This window comes from Pristiophorus japonicus, chromosome 1, assembly GCF_044704955.1.
Source record: "Pristiophorus japonicus isolate sPriJap1 chromosome 1, sPriJap1.hap1, whole genome shotgun sequence".
Taxonomy (NCBI): Eukaryota; Metazoa; Chordata; class Chondrichthyes; family Pristiophoridae; genus Pristiophorus; species Pristiophorus japonicus.
Window position 1 is genome coordinate 1,633,502 of NC_091977.1, and position 25,194 is coordinate 1,658,695.

At 51.1% G+C, this 25,194-nt stretch overlaps 1 protein-coding gene across 1 annotated transcript in view; it reads right to left on the reverse strand.

The window, feature by feature from the left end:
- Positions 1-7,932: 7,932 nt before the first annotated feature.
- The window catches only part of LOC139261923 (uncharacterized), a 72,179-nt gene continuing 54,917 nt past the window's right edge, over positions 7,933-25,194 (reverse strand). Inside the window, exons 7-10 of the mRNA XM_070877102.1 lie at positions 15,359-15,436; positions 14,265-14,321; positions 11,408-11,451; positions 7,933-11,267 (exon numbers count right to left, since the gene is read on the reverse strand). Coding sequence (XP_070733203.1) covers positions 11,196-11,267; positions 11,408-11,451; positions 14,265-14,321; positions 15,359-15,436 — 251 coding nt within the window. The 3' untranslated portion in view covers positions 7,933-11,195. The remainder of the gene's footprint in view (positions 11,268-11,407; positions 11,452-14,264; positions 14,322-15,358; positions 15,437-25,194) is intronic.

Here is a 25,194-nt window from a genome sequence, read left to right on the forward strand (position 1 = left end):
GGAGTCATTCACAGACATAACAACTGGCGATGAGAATACAGAATTTCACGCAATTATGGCTACCTTTGACACACTAAAAGACTTTGTAGAGGGTGATGATTGGGATGCCTTCACGGAAAGGCTCAAGCAATATTTCATGGCAAACGACCTGGCAGGGGAGACGGACACATTGGCGGAGAAGCGCAAGGCTATACTGCTGCCCAGTTGTGGGCCCGAGGTCTACCGCCTCATCAGGGACTTGCTGGCACACACGAAGGCCAAGGATAAGACATACAATGAGCTGATTGAACTAATTCGTGACCAGCTAAAACCAAAACAGAGCATCCTCACGGCCAGGCACAGGTTCTACACTCACCGCAGACCTGAGGGCCAGGAGATTGCAAAATAAGCTGCCGACCTCAGGAGACTTGCGGCACCATGTGATTTTGGCACGCACCTCAAGCATTGCGAGACATCTTCGTTATAGGAATTGGCCACGAGGGCCTCCTTCACAAGCTATTATCTGTCGACACCACAGTCAACCTGCAGAAGGCCATCAGCATCAGTCAGGCATTCATGACCCCGACCTGCAGCACCAAGCAAATTATTCATCCTGTGGGTCTCAAACCCGGCAAGTACTGTACACAGAATGGTGCCTTTCACAGGCAAGTCTGTAGAACGCAGCTCTGCCCAGGGCAGAGAGCACAGACCTCAGGGTTCCAGAACTCAGAGTCTGCCGAGGGGTGCTAATCGAGTAGCACCATGCTGGCGTTGTGGAGGAAAGCATAGGGCTCACCAGTGTCGGTTTGCTGAGTATATCGGCAAAGCCTGTAACATGAAGGGCCACCTCCAGCGTATGTATAAAAGAAATACGACTCATCGTCTAGCTGAGGAGTCGGTAGATGACTTTGAATCCAGTGGGGAGTCTGATGATTTGGCCAGAGAGGCAGCTCAGCCCCAAGAAGAAGTGTATGGAATGTATACCCGCACCACCGATTGTCCTCCAGTGAAGATGGAAGTCGAGATAAACGGCATTCTATTCTTCATGGAAGTGGACACGGGAGCGAGCCAGTCAGTGATGAGCCAGGATGCCTTTGAGAGGCTATGGATTGAAAAATGACCCGAGCTGGTTCCAGTACAGGAAAAGTTGCGCACCTACACCAAGGAGCTGATCCCAGTCCTTGGTAGTGCGGATGTAAGTGTAATCCATAATGGCGTGATGCACAAGTGACCTCTGTGGATTGTTGCAGGTGATGGTCCAACGTTACTCGGAAGAAGGTGGATGGGGAAGATCCAGTGGAAATGGGAAGACCTCTTCACTCCAGCAATCGATGTCCCCCGTGCTGAGAGGCAGAGCAAAACCTCACCTTCACTTGGGCCAGGCACCAGAGAACAGACCAGTGCAGCACCTGAGGCACAGACCGTCCATCACGGCTGCGTGGAACGACCTAAAAGTACCTTCCCAGCTCCAGTGGCAGGACTCCTGGGGGGGAAGATCGAATTCACAGGCACGCTTCCAGCTTTTGTGGCAGAATCGCGGGAGAGAAGGATCAAGGCAGTCGACCTCGAGGACAGAGGCAAGATGGCGTCCCTGCTGCAGTGAGGGGCAGCGTGGCTGAAAAAAAAGATGTCCGCGGCCAGATCACGAGGTGCAACGCTGAGGGACCAACACGTGGTGTCCAACAAAGGATCTGATTGGGGTAAAGCCAGTAGGGTTCTCTTAAAGGAAACCTGCAACCAACTGAACTTATAGAGACATTGTATGCATGGCAATCAATGCATCGGTACCATTACTAATATAAAGAACTAAATGTTATTGTGAGATGTCGGGAACAGAGTGTCCCCAAAAGTAGCAAGCGAGCGAATGCAGGAGGGTGAAGGCACTGACCCTGATACCCTGCCCCAGGTCTATCCCACAAGTTATAGGTCAGTGACCTCAGGAGGGTGAAGGCACTGATCCTGATGCCCTGCCCCAGGTGTCCCCACAAGTTATAGATCAGTGACCTCAGGAGGGTAGAGGCACTGATCCTGATACCCTGCCCCAGGTGTCCCCACAAGTTATAGGTCAGTGACCTCAGGAGGGTGAAGGCACTGACCCTGATGCCCTGCCCCAGGTCTATCCCACAAGTTATAGGTCAGTGACCTCAGGAGGGTGAAGGCACTGACCCTGATGCCCTGCCCCAGGTGTCCACACAAGTTATAGGTCAGCGACCTCAGGAGGGTGAAGGCATTGACCCTGATGCCCTGCCCCAGGTGTCCCCACAAGTTATAGGTCAGCGACCTCAGGAGGGTGAAGACACTGATCCTGATACCCTGCCCCAGGTGTCCCCACAAGTTATAGGTCAGTGACCTCAGGAGGGTGAAGGCACTGACCCTGATGCCCTGCCCCAGGTGTCCCCACAAGTTATAGGTCAGCGACCTCAGGAGGGTTAAGGCAATGACCCTGATGCCCTGCCCCAGGTGTCCCCACAAGTTATAGGTCAGCGACCTCAGGAGGGTGAAGGCACTGACCCTGATGCCCTGCCCCAGGTGTCCCCACAAGTTATAGGTCAGCGACCTCAGGAGGGTGAAGGCACTGACCCTGATGCCCTGCCCCAGGTGTCCCCACAAGTTATAGGTCAGTGACCTCAGGAGGGTGAAGGCACTGACCCTGATGCCCTGCCCCAGGTGTCCCCACAAGTTATAGGTCAGTGACCTCAGGAGGGTGAAGGCACTGACCCTGATGCCCTGCCCCAGGTGTCCCCACAAGTTATAGGTCAGCGACCTCAGGAGGGTGAAAACACTGATCCTGATACCCTGCCCCAGGTGTCCTCACAAGTTATAGGTCAGTGACCTCAGGAGGGTGAAGGCACTGATCCTGATACCCTGCCCCAGGTCTATCCCACAAGTTAAAGGTCAGCGACCTCAGGAGGGTGAAGGCACTGACCCTGATGCCCTGCCCCAGGTGTCCCCACAAGTTATAGGTCAGTGACCTCAGGAGGGTGAAGGCACTGACCCTGATGCCCTGCCCCAGGTGTCCCCACAAGTTATAGGTCAGCGACCTCAGGAGGGTAAAGGCAATGACTCTGATGCCCTGCCCCAGGTGTCCCCACAAGTTATAGGTCAGTGACCTCAGGAGGGTGAAGGCACTGACCCTGATACCCTGCCCCAGGTGTCCCCACAAGTTATAGGTCAGTGACCTCAGGAGGGTCAAGGCACTGACCCTGATGCCCTGCCCCAGGTGTCCCCACAAGTTATAGGTCAGCGACCTCAGGAGGGTGAAGGCACTGACCCTGATGCCCTGCCCCAGGTGTCCCCACAAGTTATAGGTCAGCGACCTCAGGAGGGTGAAGGCACTGACCCTGATGCCCTGCCCCAGGTGTCCCCACAAGTTATAGGTCAGCGACCTCAGGAGGGTGAAGGCACTGACCCTGATGCCCTGCCCCAGGTGTCCCCACAAGTTATAGGTCAGCGACCTCAGGAGGGTGAAGGCACTGACCCTGATGCCCTGCCCCAGGTGTCCCCACAAGTTATAGGTCAGCGACCTCAGGAGGGTGAAGGCACTGACCCTGATGCCCTGCCCCAGGTGTCCCCACAAGTTATAGGTCAGCGACCTCAGGAGGGTGAAGGCACTGACCTTGATGCCCTGCCCCAGGTGTCCCCACAAGTTATAGGTCAGTGACCTCAGGAGGGTGAAGGCACTGACCCTGATGCCCTGCCCCAGGTCTATCCCACAAGTTATAGGTCAGTGACCTCAGGAGGGTGAAGGCACTGATCCTGATACCCTGCCCCAGGTGTCCCCACAAGTTATAGGTCAGCGACCTCAGGAGGGTGAAGGCACTGACCCTGATGCCCTGCCCCAGGTGTCCCCACAAGTTATAGGTCAGTGACCTCAGGAGGGTGAAGGCACTGACCCTGATGCCCTGCCCCAGGTGTCCCCACAAGTTATAGGTCAGTGACCTCAGGAGGGTGAAGGCACTGACCCTGATACCCTGCCCCAGGTCTATCCCACAAGTTATAGGTCAGTGACCTCAGGAGGGTGAAGGCACTGACCCTGATACCCTGCCCCAGGTCTATCCCACAAGTTATAGGTCAGTGACCTCAGGAGGGTGAAGGCACTGATCCTGATACCCTGCCCCAGGTGTCCCCACAAGTTATAGGTCAGTGACCTCAGGAGGGTGAAGGCACTGACCCTGATGCCCTGCCCCAGGTGTCCCCACAAGTTATAGGTCAGTGACCTCAGGAGGGTGAAGGCACTGATCCTGATGCCCTGCCCCAGGTGTCCCCACAAGTTATAGGTCAGTGACCTCAGGAGGGTGAAGGCACTGACCCTGATACCCTGCCCCAGGTCTATCCCACAAGTTATCGGTCAGTGACCTCAGGAGGGTGAAGGCACTGACCCTGATACCCTGCCCCAGGTCTATCCCACAAGTTATCGGTCAGTGACCTCAGGAGGGTGAAGACACTGACCCTGATACCCTGCCCCAGGTGTCCCCACAAGTTATAGGTCAGTGACCTCAGGAGGGTGAAGGCACTGACCCTGATACCCTGCCCCAGGTCTATCCCACAAGTTATAGGTCAGTGACCTCAGGAGGGTGAAGACACTGACCCTGATACCCTGCCCCAAGCCGATCCCATGCTGCAGGCATCCAATGGCATCATTCGCCAGGGACCCAGAAACGGAAATGGCGCCAATACGCGCAGTTGGCTGCCATTGCCCACCCCCCCGGGTGGAGACGGTGCAGCCCCCAGACACAGTCCCTACCTCGGCCATGTCCGGGAGTGAAAGGTCAGATCCAGCGAGTTCCCCAAACGGGACCTGGAACAGCCAGGTTCCCAACACCGTGAGAGAGCAGGCAGAAGATTCTGCAGCACCTCAAAGGAGGACAGGGAGGCCACACACATCTGTGGCTCTGCCCACCACTAGGCAACGGTAAAGACCCTGAGTCCTGGCTAGGTGAGAGAACCAAGCCCCCCCGCTAGCAGGGGGCACAGTGTCACTATCAGACGACTAGGACCCTGTCCGGTTGCTCTAGAACCTGCGTCCTCGTATACCTGTACATACCTCAGTACTGACCATGACTGAACCATGAACGCAATCTACCCAATCCTGGCGCACGACCACAAAACATAACAAATGTAAGTCACTGAACCAAGGTGTCACAATACAAACTGTTTCTTTTTCTTCCTTTCTTTGTACTTGCACTGTGTCTGATCCTGTATGTTAATGTAACAGGCCAGCTGCATGATCTCGCTGTGGGGGGGGAATGGATATATATAGCCAGGGACACACACACATGTGGATCACACCCAGAACCCACTGGAACTTCCACAGTATCATCGAACCATCCAAACTGGTCATCACTAACCCATCATCACAGGCAGTCCCTCGAAACGAGGATGACTTGCTTCCACGCCAAAAAAGGGATGAGTTCACAGGTGTTTCAATGAAGGACCTAATATTCCCGATCCCGAACTACATCCTGAAGGGTGGAAGATGCCTGTACGTGGATTTTTTTAACGTGGGGTGTCCGTTGCACACCAGCCACCACACGGGCTTGACAGAGTGAGGTCTTGGTCCAGTGGCAAGGATTAGCCAGGGAGACTGGAGACCTGCTCTGCTGCACGGGCCTAGTGCACACATATCGCAGTGTGGGCTGGTCCGTGCTGCCCCTGGGCCCTCGCCTCTTCTGGCCCTGAACTCGCGCCTCTCCTGGGCCCCGATCACGTTGCTCCACGCTCTCTCGCCGCTCCTTCGCCCCGACCTTGCTGCTCCTGATGTACCTGCCCACGCTGCAATCACCGACCTGGACCTTGATGATGTCCCTCTTCACTGCCGTCACCCTCCTGCACCAGCTCGTGCTGTACCTTGACAGCAGTAATCTGTGTCGACACTCCTGCGTCCCCGCGGCGGCTTCCAACACATCCAAGATGGCAGCGGCCGGGCTCCCGCGGCAGCTGTTGGGCACCGAGCGCCCCCCCCACCCCCTGCCCGCCGATTGCCTCAGACATCCACACCTCGCGACACCGGCAGCAACAACGGCAGGCCTGAGTCCCCGTTCTACGTTACAGTCCGGACCACGGATCCTGCTCCGGCTCAAACCAGCCCACTCCAGGCCCGCTGGGACAGCGCTGGGAACTGGCCGGACACCCACTACCCAACGTTGTGGCAAAAGGACTTGGGGTTAACAGGGAGAGAGTCAAGCCAAAGCACAGCCAAGGTGCAAGGGCTATTGGCACTTATGTCTGGGGAGAGCTCAACCAGAGCATATAGTGCAAAGGTAATTGGCACAAAGGACTTGGGGGAGAGTGATGTTATATATGCAGACTATAGATATACTCTCTGTGTAGTCACTGTATAGTTGCATAAGTTGGAGACTTGTTTACCTGATATACTGACAATAAGGTTTACACTGTGTCTATACATGCTGGCACCACTAGAGGGTGCAACTGGTGGAGACCAGGGTTTCCTGCCCTGGTGGCAGGGGCTGTATAAAAGGCTGCCCACAATGCATGTGCCTCACTCTGGAGTTACGGATAAAGGACCAAGGTCACTACAGTTTGAGTACAACACATTGCCTCGTGGAGTCATTCATAAGCACATCACAGACATAACAGAACAGTAGGATGTGTGTTGAGTGTCACACCGCTGACACTGGACTCCGAAACGACTGCTGCCTCACAAGGAAAGGGAGGATGGTATGTGAGCACCACGGCGATCAACATGATGGTGGGGGAATTACCCGCTGCCTATCACGATCATCGACTTCTGTTTTGTGCCAAAAGAAGTCATCGATATTCAGGGATATATCATATCCCTGATTGAAAGGAAAGTCCGTCAATGGGACGGCGGTGGACACTATCAAAACAGGGTATAAAGGTTTCGAGGAACCACAAGGACAACATGTACCCAGACAACATGTGCCATTGGGCCCACCAATTCCCTCTCCCATTCAATGAGATCATGGCTGGTCTTCTGCCTCAACTCCACTTGCCTGCTCTATCCCCATATCCCTTGATTCCCTTAATAGCCACAACTCTATTGATCTCGGTCTTGAATATACTCAACGACTGAGCCTCCACAGCCCTCTGGGGTAGAGAATTCCAAAGATTCACCATCCTCTGAGTGAACATTTCTCCTCAATGCTTCATGTTTTCATTACTGATGCTTTGCTTTTGGATGGATAGTCCACTTAAAGTCTCTCTTAACTTTGCATAATTCTACAAAAAAAAGTGTTGTTTTAATTGAGCTGGTGCAGAATTTGGGATACTCAAAGCCATGACCGATTGGCCTGTGCTTTCCACTCTGTGCTCACAGCCTCTGACTTTCTTACTATTAAAGTGAAAACACACAACAGAAATCACAGATTGGCGAATGCAAAAGCAGAAAAAGTCGTCCAATATCGCCACTGATTCGATATAGAGGGCAGTGACCTATATTAGCAGCAGAGTTATTGTGGTCCACATTTGTTGCTCAGCAAACATCACTAAAACAGGTTGGGGGTGCAATTGGACGAGGGCAGGAATGTAAATTAGTCGATATCACATCGTTCATCTGGGATACTCTCCGCCCGATAGTCAGTTCTGCAGAGAGATCATCGACCTGAAACATTATCTGTTTCTCTCTTCACAGACGCTGCCTGACCCGCTGAGTATTTCCAGCATTGTTTGTATTCCCAATTTCCAGCCTCCGCGGTACTTTTTCAGTTCCATTGACTTCAATACAACAATCGGGCGTGTTGTATAACAGTCGGCAAACACCATTCTGCCCCTTGTGTGTCCTCAGCCATGTCCACTTTCTCCCCCATTGTTTGCTGGCTGTGGGCCCATTAACGGCCTCTTTCCCTCAGTTCACAAAGTGCTTCATTGACGATCGAAATAACCTGAAGATATGACAGTTCTTTAAAAGGACCAGCTCTTTCTATCGGTGTGTGATGTAAAAGATTCAGTTCACACAAGCGGCCTGTACCCAGGGTCAGATTTACTGCACCTGTAAAGTTTATTGAAGTCACTATTACTCTCATATATTTACAATATCTGAAACTTTGGAGAAATTATGTTTGGCTTAAAAGGTAGAATTACAGTTGGCTTCAAACTATCAGGCAATGCACCAAATAAAGACTTGATCAAATCGTAACTTTCTGGGAATGTTCCTCTCGAAAATAAGGGGGTGACATTAACCCCCTGTCCAGCAGCTACTGGGCAATGTCATTAAAATTGCCCCTCAGACCGTCGTGTTGTGTTGTCGCTCCAATCCCACATGCTCCCACCTTAACTGGGCTGTTTCTTAGGTAACGCCCAGGTACCTGGAGTGGGAGTTGTCTCACTATTTGCAAATCAAGAGCCTGCCGTTAGGACATGACGGCATTTTAACTGGTAACTGATTGCAGCAACTCCACTCAGTAAACCTTCTTGGGGAAGAAGCGAAAGCCTCAAATTAATCAATTTTAACTTATCTTTAGGAGTCAGGTCTAGGCCGCTGATGTCCTGGGCTCTGCCGTTTGAACCCGTTATACCCCACGGAACCCCTGCCATCCCTCCCTTGCAACTTTGTTCAGTGCCAGTGGGTTGCCTCTAGGCCACACAATCTTCACCTGCTGGGGGGCAGCCCCTCCTCCATTGCTAGGGGGCAGCCCCTCCCCCATTGCCGGGGGGCAGCCCCTCCCCCATTGCCGGAGGGCAGCCCCTCCCCCATTGCCGGAGGGCAGCCCCTCCCCCATTGCTGGGGGGCAGCTGGCTGGTGAGATGTAAATGAGGCCCAGAGGTTAAAATTGCCCGAGTGTGGGCAGTGGTGGGGGAAGTGTTTGAGGCATGGGGAGGGGTAGGAGCTAAGGAGGGGGTTGAGGTGTGCGGGAGGGGTGAGCGTGGGTGAGGGGTTTGAGGTGGGGAGTGGGGGAGGGGTTTTTGGTATGGGGGAGGGGTGTGTGTGGGGGGGAGGTTGAAGTGTGAGGGACGGGTTTGAGCTGTGGGGGTGGGATTTGAGCTGTGGGGGTGGGATTTGAGCTGTGGGAGTGGGGTTTGAGGTATGGGGGAGGGGTTTGAGATGTGGGGGAGGGGTTTGAGGTATGGGGGAGCGGTTTAAGATGTGGGGGAGGGGGTTGAGGTATGGGAGAGGGGTTTGAGGTGTGGGGGAGGGTTTTGAGATGTGGGGGAGGGGGTTGAGATATGGGAGAGGGGTTTGAGGTGTGGGGGAGGGGTTTGAGGTGTGGGGGAGGGTTTTGAGGTATGGGAGAGGGGTTTGAGGTGTGGGAGAGGGTTTTGAGGTGTGGGGGAGGGGGTTGAGATATGGGAGAGGGGTTTGAGATGTGGGGGAGGGGGTTGAGGTATGGGAGAGGGGTTTGAGGTGTGGGAGAGGGGTTTGAGGTGTGGGGGAGGGGGTTGAGGTATGGGAGAGGGGTTTGAGGTGTGGGAGAGGGGTTTGAGGTGTGGGGGAGGGGGTTGAGGTATGGGAGAGGGGTTTGAGGTGTGGGGGAGGGGGTTGAGGTATGGGAGAGGGGTTTGAGGTGTGGGAGAGGGGTTTGAGGTATGGGAGAGGGGTTTGAGGTGTGGGGGAGGGGGTTGAGGTATGGGAGAGGGGTTTGAGTTGTGGGAGAGGGGGTTGAGGTGTGGGGGAGGGGTTTGAGGCTCGCCCCGCCTGTTAGAAACATGCTTCAAGTTAAAATTAACCAGAGTCACATGTCTACAACACTTGTGTTTCCCTTGGGTAAATTGTTAAATCATTCACTGATTTTTTCGCATTAAAGGAGATGTTGTTAAAGTTATGACTGGCCTGTGTCTCACTTCACTTTCACGCCAACTCCTTATCCTCACAGCTCATAGGCCATTATTTACAGCGGCCATCTATTTTGGGGCAGAGTCAGTTTACACCAGCCTGCGAGAATAACATGTACATGGTACAGACCTGGATTGTGGGAACACAGTCTTATCAGAAGTAGGAATCATTCTTCAGGCATTGATGGGAAATCTTGATTTCACTTCAACCAAAGTCTTGCATGGACCAGATGGATCTCCCTTTGCAACATTTCTTGTCGTGCTATATTAACCATACTGTTGTAGTCAATGCTTCTCTGAGCTTTTCTCCTTGTTCCTCCTAAGGTACAGATTTGCCATCTGACTCATTCTGCCTCTTACCCACATCCTCAACGTGTTGAAGTCAAGATATAAATACACTGCCATTGACTAAAAGCTAAGCAACAGCTTCAAAAGAAAGTTGCCACACAATCAGAAAGACCAACAACTCCCAAGCCAGCCTGAATGTGAGTGTACAATGTGTGTGGTCATTTATGCTGCAAAGTGCACCCAAAATTATTACTCATCGTGAACGAGAAAAGTCAGAAGTTTATGAAAGTTTTAGGAGAGCACCAGTTTCGAAGGCACAAGATTTAATTTTTTGACCATTTTTCAGAATTTTAAATTCTAGAGTGAAAATGGGCATTGATTTTATTTACATTAAAAATGGAGCAATCTGAGGATCATCTTGAATAAAACCTACCCTTGTCTGTAGGGGCCGGCACCCCGAGAGTGGGAAGCTGCCCCTCTGTACTGCCAGCCACCCTGTGGGGCCACAGGCCCTCGGGACAGGGTCAATGCTGGGCCATGCTGACAATGGGAAATCCCATCCCCTGCACTTCCATCAGGGGCAGGAGCCTCCAGCAATTTCAGGCCCCGTATAAAAGTAATTCGACATAAAAAGTTGATTTTTAATTTTGAGTTTTTAGTCGGGTGTGGTGAAAAATGGCCGCATTAGATGGAACTGACACTAGTAAATAAGGATAACAGCAGTCGATGCATTGTTGAGTGAACTAATTCAATGCTGGTGGCTGTTAATGGGATGAATTTATCCAAATTAACCCAGTCGGGAACAGAAAAATTTGAGCTTAATCAATACATTGCGCAGTTGAATCATCATTGTTGGTTATTACACTTCTGAGATATTAATTGAGTGGGCAACAAAATTACGTGCAACATCCAATTAATTTCCATAATGTAGCCGATGTTTGTGTTTACATAGCGTCTGCAGAAGCGTTGTTGAAGCAATGTTAAAAGAACCATTTCTATTGCAAGTTATCATTCATAAGTTATGTTCATGTTTGAAAAGCGTGCTGCAATGATTGTGATAAATCAGAGCAGATACCAGGAAGAAAGCTCCATATCTGTTCTCAGGTAAAAATATAAATTCCCAAAATGTTATGTTCCACATATCGAACTCCAAGCTCTTCCTCTCTGTCCTGTGCAACTCATGTATAGTCTGCTTGTGCTATTTGTGCATAGATGACAGATGAACCATCTTCCTTTGAAGGAGCCAGGTTCTGCAAGAGAGAAATTAACCATTTATAATAATGTGATCTATTATTGCATCTCCTAACATCAGATAACAACTTTACAAATTTGTTGCCGTTATTAATATTGTCGGTTGTGTGATTTCACCAATAGGGATTGATATACTTACAGGATCTGAAGATTGTTTATTGCACTGCGTACCGTGTCTGGACCCTGTGATAATTGCAAATATCACAATTAAAGGATGACATTGATCGATTGCTCTAACAATAAAACCTGACTAACGGTGAACCAATGGCCCGGAAATCCCGGACTCCCTGAGTCCGTACGGAGCGTCTACGCAATACGCAATGCGCTGAGACCGGCTTTTCCGATCTGTCAAGTTTCTTGCTTGACAGATCTCGCACATCTCGGGAGCGAGGATATTTGTACGGGCAGGATTGTGGGATTTACCCATATCTTGCCCGGCAAATATCCTCAAAACTCTCGCGCCTGATAAAACCAGGTGCATAGCCCACTGTTACAGGCGTAAGAGTTTTAAAACACACAAACACATTGTAAAATAACATTTTAAAAATACGTATTATTGTTAAAACCCTCCCCACTACAGTAAGTTTATTTTAAACTATAATTTTAAAAACTTTTTTAAAAATTGGAAAAATATTTTTAAAATACATAAATAATTTAAAATTAAATTAATAAAAATATGTTTTTAATATTTTATAATAATAACTTATTATTGCATATTAGTGTTTTGGGGAGGGTTCTCATTCATAATAATGGGAATATACTTTACCTGATTGGCTGCCCAGAGCCATGTGACTCCAGCTCCCGGCCTGCGCACGTCCCGATGTGAGCACACTCCGTTGCGCAAGAAGAGGAGACCTCAAGTCCGGGATCTCTGGCAGGCATTCGACCAAAAGGTAAGTGCGCATCTTCTGTCCTATTGGTAGTCGAACGCCCACGGGAAGAAGAAACCGGGAATTCTGGGCCAACTTACTGCATTTCACTGGGACAGCCAATGATCACCAAGACAGTGATTGACAGTGAACCCAGTTGTCCTCTGTCTGACTCAGATCCACACTGAGCCCTGCATTTACACAGTGAGCCACAGGGGTGGTCATTAATGAACAAAGCTCCTTCTGTGATTGTTGGGAGATTACATGACCCACTGCTATCTCGGTCCGGTGCTGTCCCAGGTGAGGGCAGACCAGGCACTGTGGACATTCTGCATTTCTGGGTCACTGGAAGTCGTCAGGGCCCCCCCCCCCCCCCCCCCCACACACACACGGCTCACCTCCCCCCGGGCCCCCCCCCCTCACACACACACACGGCTCACCTCCCCCCGGGCCCCCCCCCCCCCACACACACACACGGCTCACCTCCCCCAGGCCGTACTGCCCCCCCCCCCACTCCCACACACACACGGCTCACCTCCCCCGGGCCCCCCCCCCCACACACACACGGCTCACCTCCCCCGGGCCGTACTGCCCCCCCCCCACACACACACACGGCTCACCTCCCCCGGGCCGTACTGCCCCCCCCCCCCCACACACACACGGCTCACCTCCCCCCGGGCCCCCCCCCCCACACACACACACGGCTCACCTCCCCCCGGGCCCCCCCCCCCCCACACACACACACGGCTCACCTCCCCCAGGCCGTACTGCCCCCCCCCCACTCCCACACACACACGGCTCACCTCCCCCGGGCCCCCCCCCCCCACACACACACGGCTCACCTCCCCCGGGCCGTACTGCCCCCCACCCCCACACACACACGGCTCACCTCCCCCGGGCCGTACTGCCCCCCCCCCCACTCCCACACACACACGGCTCACCTCCCCCGGGCCGTACTGCCCCCCACCCCCACACACACACGGCTCACCTCCCCCGGGCCGTACTGCCCCCCCCCCCCACACACACACACGGCTCACCTCCCCCCGGGCCCCCCCCCCCACACACACACACGGCTCACCTCCCCCGGGCCCCCCCCCCACACACACACACGGCTCACCTCCCCCGGGCCGTACTGCCCCCCCCCCCCACTCCCACACACACACGGCTCACCTCCCCCGGGCCCCCCCGCACACACACACGGCTCACCTCCCCCGGGCCGTACTGCCCCCCCCCCCCCACACACACACACGGCTCACCTCCCCCGGGCCCCCCCCCCACACACACACACGGCTCACCTCCCCCGGGCCGTACTGCCCCCCCCCCCCACTCCCACACACACACGGCTCACCTCCCCCGGGCCCCCCCGCACACACACACGGCTCACCTCCCCCGGGCCGTACTGCCCCTCCCCCCCACTCCCACACACACACGGCTCACCTCCCCCGGGCCGTACTGCCCCTCCCCCCCACTCCCACACACACACGGCTCACCTCCCCCGGGCCCCCCCGCACACACACACGGCTCACCTCCCCCGGGCCCCCCCCCCACACACACACGGCTCACCTCCCCCGGGCCGTACTGCCCCCCCCCCCGCACACACACACGGCTCACCTCCCCCGGGCCCCCCCGCACACACACACGGCTCACCTCCCCCGGGCCGTACTGCCCCCCCCCCCCACTCCCACACACACACGGCTCACCTCCCCCGGGCCCCCCCCCCCACACACACACACGGCTCACCTCCCCCGGGCCCCCCCCCCACACACACACGGCTCACCTCCCCCGGGCCCCCCCCCCCCACACACACACACGGCTCACCTCCCCCGGGCCCCCCCCCCCCACACACACACACGGCTCACCTCCCCCGGGCCCCCCCCCCCACACACACACACGGCTCACCTCCCCCAGGCCGTACTGCCCCTCCCCCGCCCGCCGGGTACCTGACACCGAATGTCCCGGCAGGGCGCTGGATGCTGGCCCCCGGCTCGGAAATGCTTTCTGCCGCCATTACCGCCCCTCCGGGGAAAAAACAGAGGCAGCAACGAGTTTTATTACCCAGCATTAACATTCCTCACCTTGAAGAACACAAAACTGAGAGAAAAAAATAGCAATATTGGGTTTCATTACCTGGTGAACTTGTCTGAAAAGCGATGGATCCGTAATGAATATCTTCTCTTCCTGTGTCTGCAGAGAATAAGATGGAGATAAAGAATTTGCATCGATATATATATCGCGGCTGGCCATATCCCAAAGCAAGTAATGATCACTGTTAAAGTGGAAGTCCTGTTGTCAGGTAAACAAACACCATTCAAGGTCCCACAAGCAGGAAATGAGATAACAACCAGTTCATCTCTTGTGGTGGTGTTGGTTGAGGGAAGAATTATGTCAGGACAACACCCTGCTCGCCATCAATAGATACAATGATGTCTTTAACATTCACCAAAAAAGGTCTTAACTGAAAGGCAGCACTTTTGAAAATGCAGCAATCCCCTGAAGTGTCAGTGAAGAGTACGGGCTCGATGGGCCGAATGGCCCCCTGTGCTGTAACCATTCTATGATTCTGTGAAAGTCTGAAGTGGGGCTTGAACCCACAAATTCCTGCCCCCAAAATGACAAGTTGACTCATAAATTGGAGAATGAACAAAGTGGTTCTGTGGCTGCAGATTTACTAAACAAGTTAAATGAAAAGCATTGCTCACGGATCAGGACTTTTCCCATTTGATTCTCTTTTCTCCCACCTCTCCTGACTCTCACTGGGCTCTGGGTCCACAAGGCCTGACAGCCCTCCAGTCTATAACTCAAATGTTGGTGCTTCATGTGTGAGCCTGGATATGAAGTGTTGGGAAGCTCTCGGATCATGTGGAGTCTCAAACTGAGCGGGATCCTGACATCTGCACTTGTTGCTGCTTGTTTACTTTCTTTTAGTGATTCATATTGTTTCTAAACAGCCATTCCTATTGCAAACTTGTGATATACACAATCAGTAAAGTGACTGAATAAATAGGTTTCTGTATTGTGCGTGAAACCTTTTATTGTGGACCAGCATCACAAAGATCTATTTTACTGAAGATTGTTCAAGTATTTCAGAGTCTAACATTACATATCTGGAGAGCTCCTGAGCCAAAGTATGAAACTAGAAACAACATTTTATGAACTCTGACAGTTGCTATGTTAACAATCCCTACACAGAGAGAACCACATAATATGATTCATCTGCTCACCGTCTACTTTTGCCTTTCTATTGACAGTTGTATTTTCAGCCACACGACTTGTCTCAGGCACCGGCATCTCGGTAACACCTGGAAAATATATTTTTATGATGAAGACATTAGCATGGCCTGATTTTCAGAAAGCTGTATCAGGTATTTCTACAAAAGCTTCTCCATTGCGAATGAGATATATTGGAATGATCAGCAAAGTGGGATCAGTCCTTCAGAGAAAGCAATATTGCCTAGAAAAGATATTCACGTTATACTGAATCTTTGGCATTAGATGTTACGAGTGGATTTAGAAACACTGGAGTATTTGTGACGTGTGCTCGAGGTATTTAAGGGTTGTAGCGTGATAGTTTAGTAAATGTGTGACCACGCTTTTGGAGGGGAAGAGGACTCAAAATACAGCTATTAATCAGAATATAAAGTAGTGAGAATACCACCACAGGTCGGGACAAAAAATAGAGCTGGAGCACTGGGCCTTGGAACATCATGGGCTGTCCCGACCTGTGTGAGAACATCACCGCAGGTCGGGGCTATAGAGCTGGAGCACTGGGCCCTGGAACATCATGGGCTGTCCCGACCTGTGTGAGAACATCACCACAGGTCGGGGTTATAGAGCTGGAGCACTGGGCCCTGGAACATCATGGGCTGTCCCGACCGGTGTGAGAACATCACCACAGGTCGGGGTTATAAATAGAGCTGGAGCACTGGGGCCTGGAACATCATGGGCTGTCCCGACCTGTGTGAGAACATCACCACAGGTCGGGGCTATAAATAGAGCTGGAGCACTGGGCCCTGGAACATCATGGGCTGTCCCGACCTGTGTGAGAACATCACCACAGGTCGGGGCTATAGAGCTGGAGCACTGGGGCCTGGAACATCATGGGCTGTCCCGACCTGTGTGAGAACATCACCACAGGTCGGGGCTATAGAGCTGGAGCGCTGGGGCCTGGACCATCATGGGCTGTCCCGACCTGTGTGAGAACAGCACCACAGGTCGGGGTTATAGACCAGGAGCACCGGGGCCTGGACCATCATGGCTGAGGTACGGCAAATGAGGATACGGGCCCAGAAGAGCCGAGGGCCCAGGGGCAACACGGGCCAAGCCCACATTGCGATATGTGTGCGCACTAGGTCTGTGCAGCAGAGCAGGTCTCCAGTCGTCCTGGTTAACCCTTGCCACTGGATAAAGACCTAGCTCTGTCAAGCCCGTGTGGTGCCTGATGTACAACGTCACCACACGTTAAAAAAATTCACACACAGGCATCTTCCACCTCCTCAATTGGAGATCAGGACTGGAACATCGGGTCCTTCATTGAAACATCAGTGAACTCATGTGGAAGCAAGTCATCCTGGTTCCAGGGATGAGATGATGATGAATTGAGATACATGGCTAACTGTAAGTGAGATTTAAACTAATGCAGGTTGCATTGTTGTGTGATGTGATTTCTGAATGTTTATAGTTTGTGCAATGAGAAAGGGTTAATTAATAACCTTGTAGTAAAGGGGCCTTTAGGGAAGAGTGAACATAATATGATAGAATTTTATATTAAGTTTCATTGTGATTTAGTTAAATCCGAAACTAGGGTCTTCAATCTAAACAAAGCAAACCACGTAGGTATGAGGGGCGGGTACTGAGGGAATGATCAGCCATGATCTTATCGAATGGTGCTGCAGGCTCGAAGGGCCGAATGGCCGACTCCTGCACCTATTTTCTATGTTTCTATGTTTCTATGAGTTGGCTAAGATAGATTGGGAAATGACATTAAAAGGTATGACAGTAAACAAGCAATGGCTGACATTTAAAGAACTAATACATCATTTACAACAAACACACATTCCTTTAAGGCACAAAAACCCCACAGGAAAAGTGGTCCAACTGTGGCTAACAAGAGAAGTTAAAGATAGTATTCGATCAAAGGATGAGGCTTATAATGTTGCCAAAAAGAGCAGTAAGCCTGAGGATTATGAGGGTTTTAAAATTCAGCAAAGGAGGACCAAGAAATTGGCGAAGAAAGGGAAAATAGAATGTGAGTAAACTGGCAAGAGACATAAAAGCAGACTGTAAAAGCTTCTATAGATATGTAAAAAGGAAAAGGTTAGCGAAAGTAAATGTGGGTCCCTTATAGGCTGAGACAGGAGAAATTATAATGGGGAATATGGAAATGACAGAGAAAATAAGCAAATACTTTGTGTCCATATTCTCACAGAAGAAGATGTAAAAAACCTCCCTGGAGTGGAGAACCAAAGATCCAATGAGAATCTATGGAAGTAACCCTACTTTTTAAGAAAGGAAGGAGAGAGAAAGCGGGGAACTACAGACCAGTTAACCTGACATCAGTCGGAGGGAAAATGATAGAATCTATTATTAAGGATGTGGAAACAGGGCACTTAGAAAATATTAATAGGATTGGGGAAAGGCAACTTCGATTTAAGAAATGGAATTCATGTTTGACAAATCTGTTGAGCTTTTTGAGGTTGTATCTCGCAGAATAGATGAGGGGGAACCAGTGGATGTGGTGTATTTGGATTTCAGAAGACATTCGATAAGTTGCCACACAAGAGGTTACTAAACAAGATTAGTGCTCATGGTATTGTGGATTATATACTGGAATGGATTGAAGATTGATTAACCGTCAGAAAACAGGGAGTAGGAATAAACGTGCCATTTTCGGGTTGGCAGACTGTAACTAGTGGAGTACCGCAAGGATCGGTGCTGGGCCCCAGCTCTTCACAATCTATATCAATGATTTAGATGAGAAGACTAAATGTTATATACCCAAGTTTGCTGAAGATACAAAGCTCGGTGGGAATGTAAGTTGTAAGGAGGATTCAAAGAGGTTTCAAGCGGATATACAGACAGGCTGAGTGAGTGGGCAAAAACATGGCAAATGGGATATATTGTGGAGAAAAGTGAAGTTATCCACTTTGGTAGGAAACATAGAAAAATATTTTTTAAACAGTGAGAGATTGGGAAATGTTGGTGTTCAGAGGGACCTGGGTGTCCTGGTACACAAATCACTGAAAGTTAACATGCAGGTACAGCAAGAAATTAAAAAAGCAAACGGTATGTTGCCCTTTATTGTAAGAGGATTTGAGTATAAGATTAAGACGTCTTACTGCAATGATATAGGGCCCTGGTGAGACCGCAACTGGAGTATTGTGTACAGTTTTGATCTATTACCTAAGGAAGGATATACTTGCCATAGAGGGAGTGCGACGAAGGTTCACCAGACTGATTCCTGGGATGGGGAGATTGAGTAGACTAGGCCTGTATTCTCTAGAGTTTAGAAGAATGAGAGGTGATGTCATTGAAACGTACAACATTCTTACAGGGCTTGATAAGGTAGATGCAGGGAGGATGTTTCCCCCGGGCTGGGGAGTCGAGAACCAGGGGTAACAGTCTCTGAATAAGGGGTCGGCCATTTAGAACTGAGATGAGGAGGAATTTCTTCACTCAGAGGGTGGTGAATCTTTGGAATTCACTAGCTTAGAGGGCTGTGGAGGCTCAGTCCTTGATTATGTTCAAGACAATGATAGAAGTATGACGTTCGGTCTGTCACTGTTGGGGTTGTCCATGAGGGTCCTGATGTTCCAGGTCCCGAACTTCATTGTAAAGGGTGGAAGATGCCTGTGCGATGATTTTTTTAACGTGTGGTGGCCACTGCACACCAGCCGCCACACGGGCTTGACAGAGCGATGTCTTGGTCCAGTGGCAATGGGATCAAACACGACTGGAGACCAGGCTCCGCTACATGGGCCTAGTACATAGACACAAACATACTCCTACTGTGGGTCTGGCCTACATTCCTACTGAGCCCCTCCCTCCCTTCCTCCCTCCCTCAGGTCCTCTCGCTCTGCTTTTCAGAGATCGCAGTGTAGGTGAAGGCATCTTGGAGCAGCTTGTGAATTTGTCCATAAAATACTGACATTGTGCCCTGGGCCCCGCGGCTGCATCTCCAGCGCACTGGTCTCCTGCACTTCTCCGCTCTCTCCAGCCGCTCACGCTTTGGCCGTTAGTTCTTTACTAGTGACCACGCATATTCTGGCCTCGTGTCCCGACCTCGCTGCTGGTCCATGCTGAGCCTTCCCTGGGTCCCCACCTCCCTGTTGGCAATCCTTGCCGCCCGCAGATCCAGCCGATCCTCCGCTCCTTGCCGATCGCCGATTCTCCGCTCCTTGCCGATCGCCGATCCTCCAATTCCCGCCGCACGCCGATTATCACCACCCATGGCCCCCGGCGCTACATTTTTTACTGGATTCTCGTACCTTGCCACCGGATGTCGTCGTTGGGACACCTGTTTGTTGGGACACCTGTTTGTTGGGACATCTGTTCGTTGGGACACCTGTTTGTTGGGACACCTGTTTGTTCGGACACCTGTTCGTTGGGACACCTGTTCGTTGGGCCACCTGTTCGTTGGGACACCTGTTTGTTGGGACACCTGTTTGTTCGGACACCTGTTCGTTGGGACACCTGTTCGTTGGGCCACCTGTTCGTTGGGACACCTGTTCGTTGGGACACCTGTTCGTTGGGCCGCCACCATCCGTACTCCACGACTTACGTCGTATTACTATCATTACCCGGGAACTCAGACACTACGCCATCGACATCACCGCCCTGAGCAAGATGTGCAAAAACCCCTTTGACCACAAGGCCATAGAGCAGTGGTCGGTACGTAAGGTCCTGGACGCCCTATGAAAGAAGGAGAGGGTGGACCCTGTCGGGTGGTTCCCCGAGCGGACTGTCGAACTCGTTGGAAGAATGTCTCATCGCCAGAGCTTTCACACAAGCACCAAGGTGTAGCTTGGTTGGTGGTGAGGAGGGCCCTACCCGTCAGATCCTTCATGCACAGCCGGGGTTTCAGAGACACGGCCCTCTGCCCCAGAGTTGGCTGTGGGGCGGACGAGACAGTCATCTATCTCCTTCGGGATTGACCCTTTGCAAGGCAGGTCTGGATGGAGATGCAGTGGTTGCTGTCGAGGTTCATCCCAAGCAGCTCCGTAACACAGGACTCTGTGCTCTACGGGCTGTTCCCAGGGACACACACCGAGACAGACATCATCTGCTGCTGGAGGGCCATCAACTCGGTGAAAGATGCACTTTGGTCTTCCCGAAACTTGCTGGTCTTCCAGAGCAAGGAGATGTCCACGTCTGCGTGTTGCAGACTGGCACAATCCAAGATCCAGGAGTACGTGCTGAGGGACACACTAACAATTGGTGCAGTCGCCACAAAGGCACGGTGGGGAAGGGCCACAGTTTAAAGTCCTTCCACCACGGTAAACCCAGGGGCTGGAATCAGTATAAAACTCCCCTCGGGCTGTACTTGTAATTTACTTTTTGTGTACATGGAGCACCATGATCTGTAAACACCTGTGTAGTGCCATGCATAATGCAAGGTCTGTTTCGTGATGCACGTTGGAAAGGAAAAATGTAAATGTACTGTCACCCATTCCGTGTCCTGTATAGTGACACACGTAATGTAATTTGTTGAATGTACTACAATGTATCCCGTATTGGACCGAATTGTACTTGGACTGAAAAGCAAGGAAATATATTGAACGGAACTGCCGTCAGCACCCAAATGTAGTGTATGGGATTGCTGACCACAGCTAAACGTACTGAACTGCTTTTGAATGTACTGTACAAATTTTATATGAATAAAGTATATTTTGAAATTTAAAAAAAACCCTGAGCAAGACGCGTCGGGCAGGAGAAGGTCAGCTCAAGGAACAAGGTGCTGGATACACTTTCTTCTTGAAAGGCAAACCAGAAGAAGAATGCTGTTTCATAGAAACATAGAAAATAGGTGCAGGAGTAGGCCATTCGGCCCTTCTAGCCTGCTCCGTCATTCAATGAGTTCATGGCTGAACATTCTACTTCAGTACCCCCTTCCTGCTTTCTCGCCATACTCCTTGATCCCCCTAGTAGTAAGGGTTGGCTTCACCATCAAAAATGAGCTAGTGGGCCGTCTCAGAGATTCCCCCTACAGGATAAACAAACACCCCATGGCCCTTCGGCTCACCCTAACCGAGAACCAGTGTGCTACGGTCATCAGTGCATATGTCCCAAACCTGGAAGCTACTGATGAGGAATTCTACTCCAGCCTTGAACAATCCCTGTCCCGACTCCCAACGGGCGACAAGCTGATCCTCCTTAGCGACTTCAATGCCAGAGTTGGAAAGGACACAGAGCTCTGGGGAGGGGTGAGTGGCAGGGAATGGGTAGAGAAAACCAATTCCAATGGTATCTGCCTCCTGACAAAATGCTCAGAACATGGGCTTGTTATAACAAACACCTTGTTTCGTAACTACAAGGCCTCCTGGCAACACCTTCGCTCCAAGCACTGGTATCTGCTCGACTACATCATCGTTCGAGCGAGGGATCGCAAGGGTGTGCACATCACTCGCGCCATGACAGGAGCTGCTGGACGGACCACTGCCTAAACCCCTCGGTGATGTCCATCAATGTAGCCTCAAAATGCTGTGGCAACAGAATGACTGCCGCAAGAGGATCAACGCTGAAACACTCAAAGACCCGACAAAGAAAGCCCGAGTCAGCCAACACCTCATAGACAACCTGACGACTTCCAATGAACCGGAGCCGCAGAGTGTCCACAGTGCCTGGTCTGTCCTCAAGTCCACCATAATTAGCACCTGAGAAGTGACACTCGGTCACTCTACCAGAAAACATCTAGACTGGTTCGATGAGAACATAGAAAGCATAGAAAATAGATGCAGGAGTAGGCCATTCGGCCCTTCGAGCCTGCACCACCATTCAATAAGATCATGGCTGATCATTCCCTCAGTACCACTTTCCTGCTTTCTCTCCATACCCCTTGATCCCTTTAGCCGTAAGGGCCATATCTAACTCCCTCTTGAATATATCCAATGAACTGGCATCAACAACTCTCTGCGGCAGGGAATTCCACAGGTTAACAACTCTCTGAGTGAAGAAGTTTCTCCTCATCTCAGTCCTAAATGGCCTGCCCCTTATCCTAAGACTGTGTCCCCGGTTCTGGACTTCCCCAACATCAAGAACATTCTTCCCGCATCTAACCTGTCCAGTCCAGTCAGAATCTTATACGTTTCTATGAGATCCCCTCGCATCCTTCTAAACTCCAGTGTATAAAGGCCCAGTTGATCCAGTCTCTCCTCATAAGACAGTCCAGCCATCCCTGGAATCAGTCTGGTGAACCTTCACTGCACTCGCTCAATAGCAAGAACGTGCTTCCTCAGATTAGGAGATCAAAACTGAACACAATATTCCAGGTGAGGCCTCACCAAGGCCCTGTACAACTGCAGTAAGACCTCCCTGCTCCTATACTCAAATCCCCTAGCTATGAAGGCCAACATGCCATTTGCGTTCTTCACCGCCTGCTGTACCTGCATGCCAACTTTCAATGACTGATGAACCATGACACCTAGGTCTCGTTGCACCTCCCCTTTTCCTAATCTGCCGTCATTCAGATAATATTCTGCCTTCGTGTTTTTGCCCCCAAAGTGAATAACCTCACATTTATCGACATTATACTGCATCTGCCATGCATTTGCCCACTCACCTAACCTGACCAAATCACCCTGCAGCCTCTTAGCGTCCCCCTCACAGCTCATACCGCCACCCAGTTTAGTGTAATCTGCAAACTTGGAGATGTTACACTCAATTCCTTCATCCAAATCATTAATGTATATTGTAAAGAGCTGGGGTCCCAGCACTGAGCCCTGCGGCACTCCACTAGTCACTGCCTGCCATTCCGAAAAGAACCCGCTTATCCCGACTCTCTGCTTCTTGTCTGCAAACCAATTCTCTATCCATGCCAGAACATTAACACCCAATACCATGTGTTTTGATTTTGCACACCAATCTCTTATGTGGGACCTTATCAAAGGCCTTTTGAAAGTCCAAATACACCACATCCACTGGTTCTCCCTTGTCCACTCTGCTAGTTACATTCTCAAAAAATTCCAGAAGATTTGTCAAGAACGATCAGGAGATCCAGGAGCTAATAAACCGCAAATACAAGGCATTTTTGAATTGAAACAACTCCACAATTGGAGTGAAAGAAAGCAGACTTACAGACAACTGAAGGCCGAGGTCCAATGAAAATCTCACGACCTAAAGAATAAACAGTGGCTGGAAAAAGCGCAGGAGATCCAGCATCTAACCGATAATCACGAGGTGCATGGAATTTTTAGCGCCATCAAGTCCACCTACGGCCCAAGCACTCAAGGTCCAATACCACTGAGAGTCAAGGAGAGGTTAGAAAGGTCAATGCCCGCTGGAAGGAGCACTTCGAGGATCTTCTCAACCAAAACTCTGTCTTTGACCTGAGTGTCCTTGACTCCATCCTGCAGCATGTCACCCGTCACCATCTCAATAAAACCCCAGCCCGGCACGAGGTTGAAAAGGCCTTGCGACAACTGAGGAACAACAAGGCCTCGGGAGCAGCTGGAATCCACGCTGAAGCACTAAAACATGGCAGAGAAGTACTCTTGGCACAAATCCATGAACTCCTCTCTCTGACCTGGAAGGAGGAGAGCATGCCAGGGGATCACAGAGACACCATAATCGTGACCATATTAAAGAAAGGAGACAAGTCCGACTGCGGTAATTAAACAAGAGCTTCCCTGCTGTCTTCCACAGGGAAAACCATCACAAGAATCCTCCTCAATCATCTCCTCCCAGTGGCTGAAGAACTCCTCCCAGAGTCGCAATGTGGATTCCACCCACTAAGGGACACAACGGACATGATCTTCACCACGCAAAAAATCCACGTAAAATGTAGAGAGCAGCATCAACCTCTGTACATGGCTTTCTTTGACCTCACAAAGGCCTTCGAATTTGTCGCAGGAGAAAAGATTTGCGATGGACTGAGTGATGATCAACGTGACATGTGTGTCGTCATCTGTGAACAAGTCAGCACCAGAGTCTGAAACAGGTGTTGAGCGGCTGAACATGTCAGCTACGTGGTTGTGACTGCCAGCAATGTACTGGACATCAAAGTTATACTGATGAAGGCGATCTGACCATCAGCTGATCCGTAGTGGTCTGTGCCCAGATCCAGTTGTAGCGAGTAACGTAGTTAGTGCTTGGTGATCTGTACGGAGGGTAAATTTCCTGCCATAGTGGTAGATGTGCCAGCGTTCACATGCGTAGATGCAAGTGAGTGCTTCGCGTTCTCCTGTAGAGTATTTACATTCTGCAGACGAGAGCGTGTGAGAGGCGAATGCGACTGGATGTTCCAGGCCCTCAATCCATTGCCAGAGCACAGCACCCATGGTGGTGCCTGATGCATCTATGGTGACATATGTAGTGGCATTCGGATCAAAGTGTGCAAGGATAGGAGGGGATGTGATTTTCCCCTTAAGAGTGGTGAATGCCTGAGCCTGGGGATCTGTCCATTCCCAAGGGATGTCCTTGCACAGCAACTTGAGAAGTGGTTCGGCAATGTGCGCGTAGTGCGGGACCAACTTCAGATAGAAGTTGCAAGTGCCGAGGATGATGAAAGTTCTTCGACATTGGTAGCCTCCTGCATTCGCTGGATCGCCTCAATGTTGTGCTGTGACTCTGTAGCCCAGAAAGTTTATTTCTCCAGCAGCGAATGTACATTATTTATTGGCATTAAGTGTAATGTTATGTGTAGCAAGTCGAACCATAAATGTGTGAAGTTGCTGGTCATGTTCTTCCATTGTCCGTCCATGGACTGCGATATCGTCAAGCAGATTGAGGACTCCCTCTATGCCTGCTAGCATAGTAGTGACAATCTTCTGAAATGCACTTGGTGCAGAAGATAGTCCGTAGGGCATGCGTCGATACTGATACAGACCATCATGTGTCGTGAATA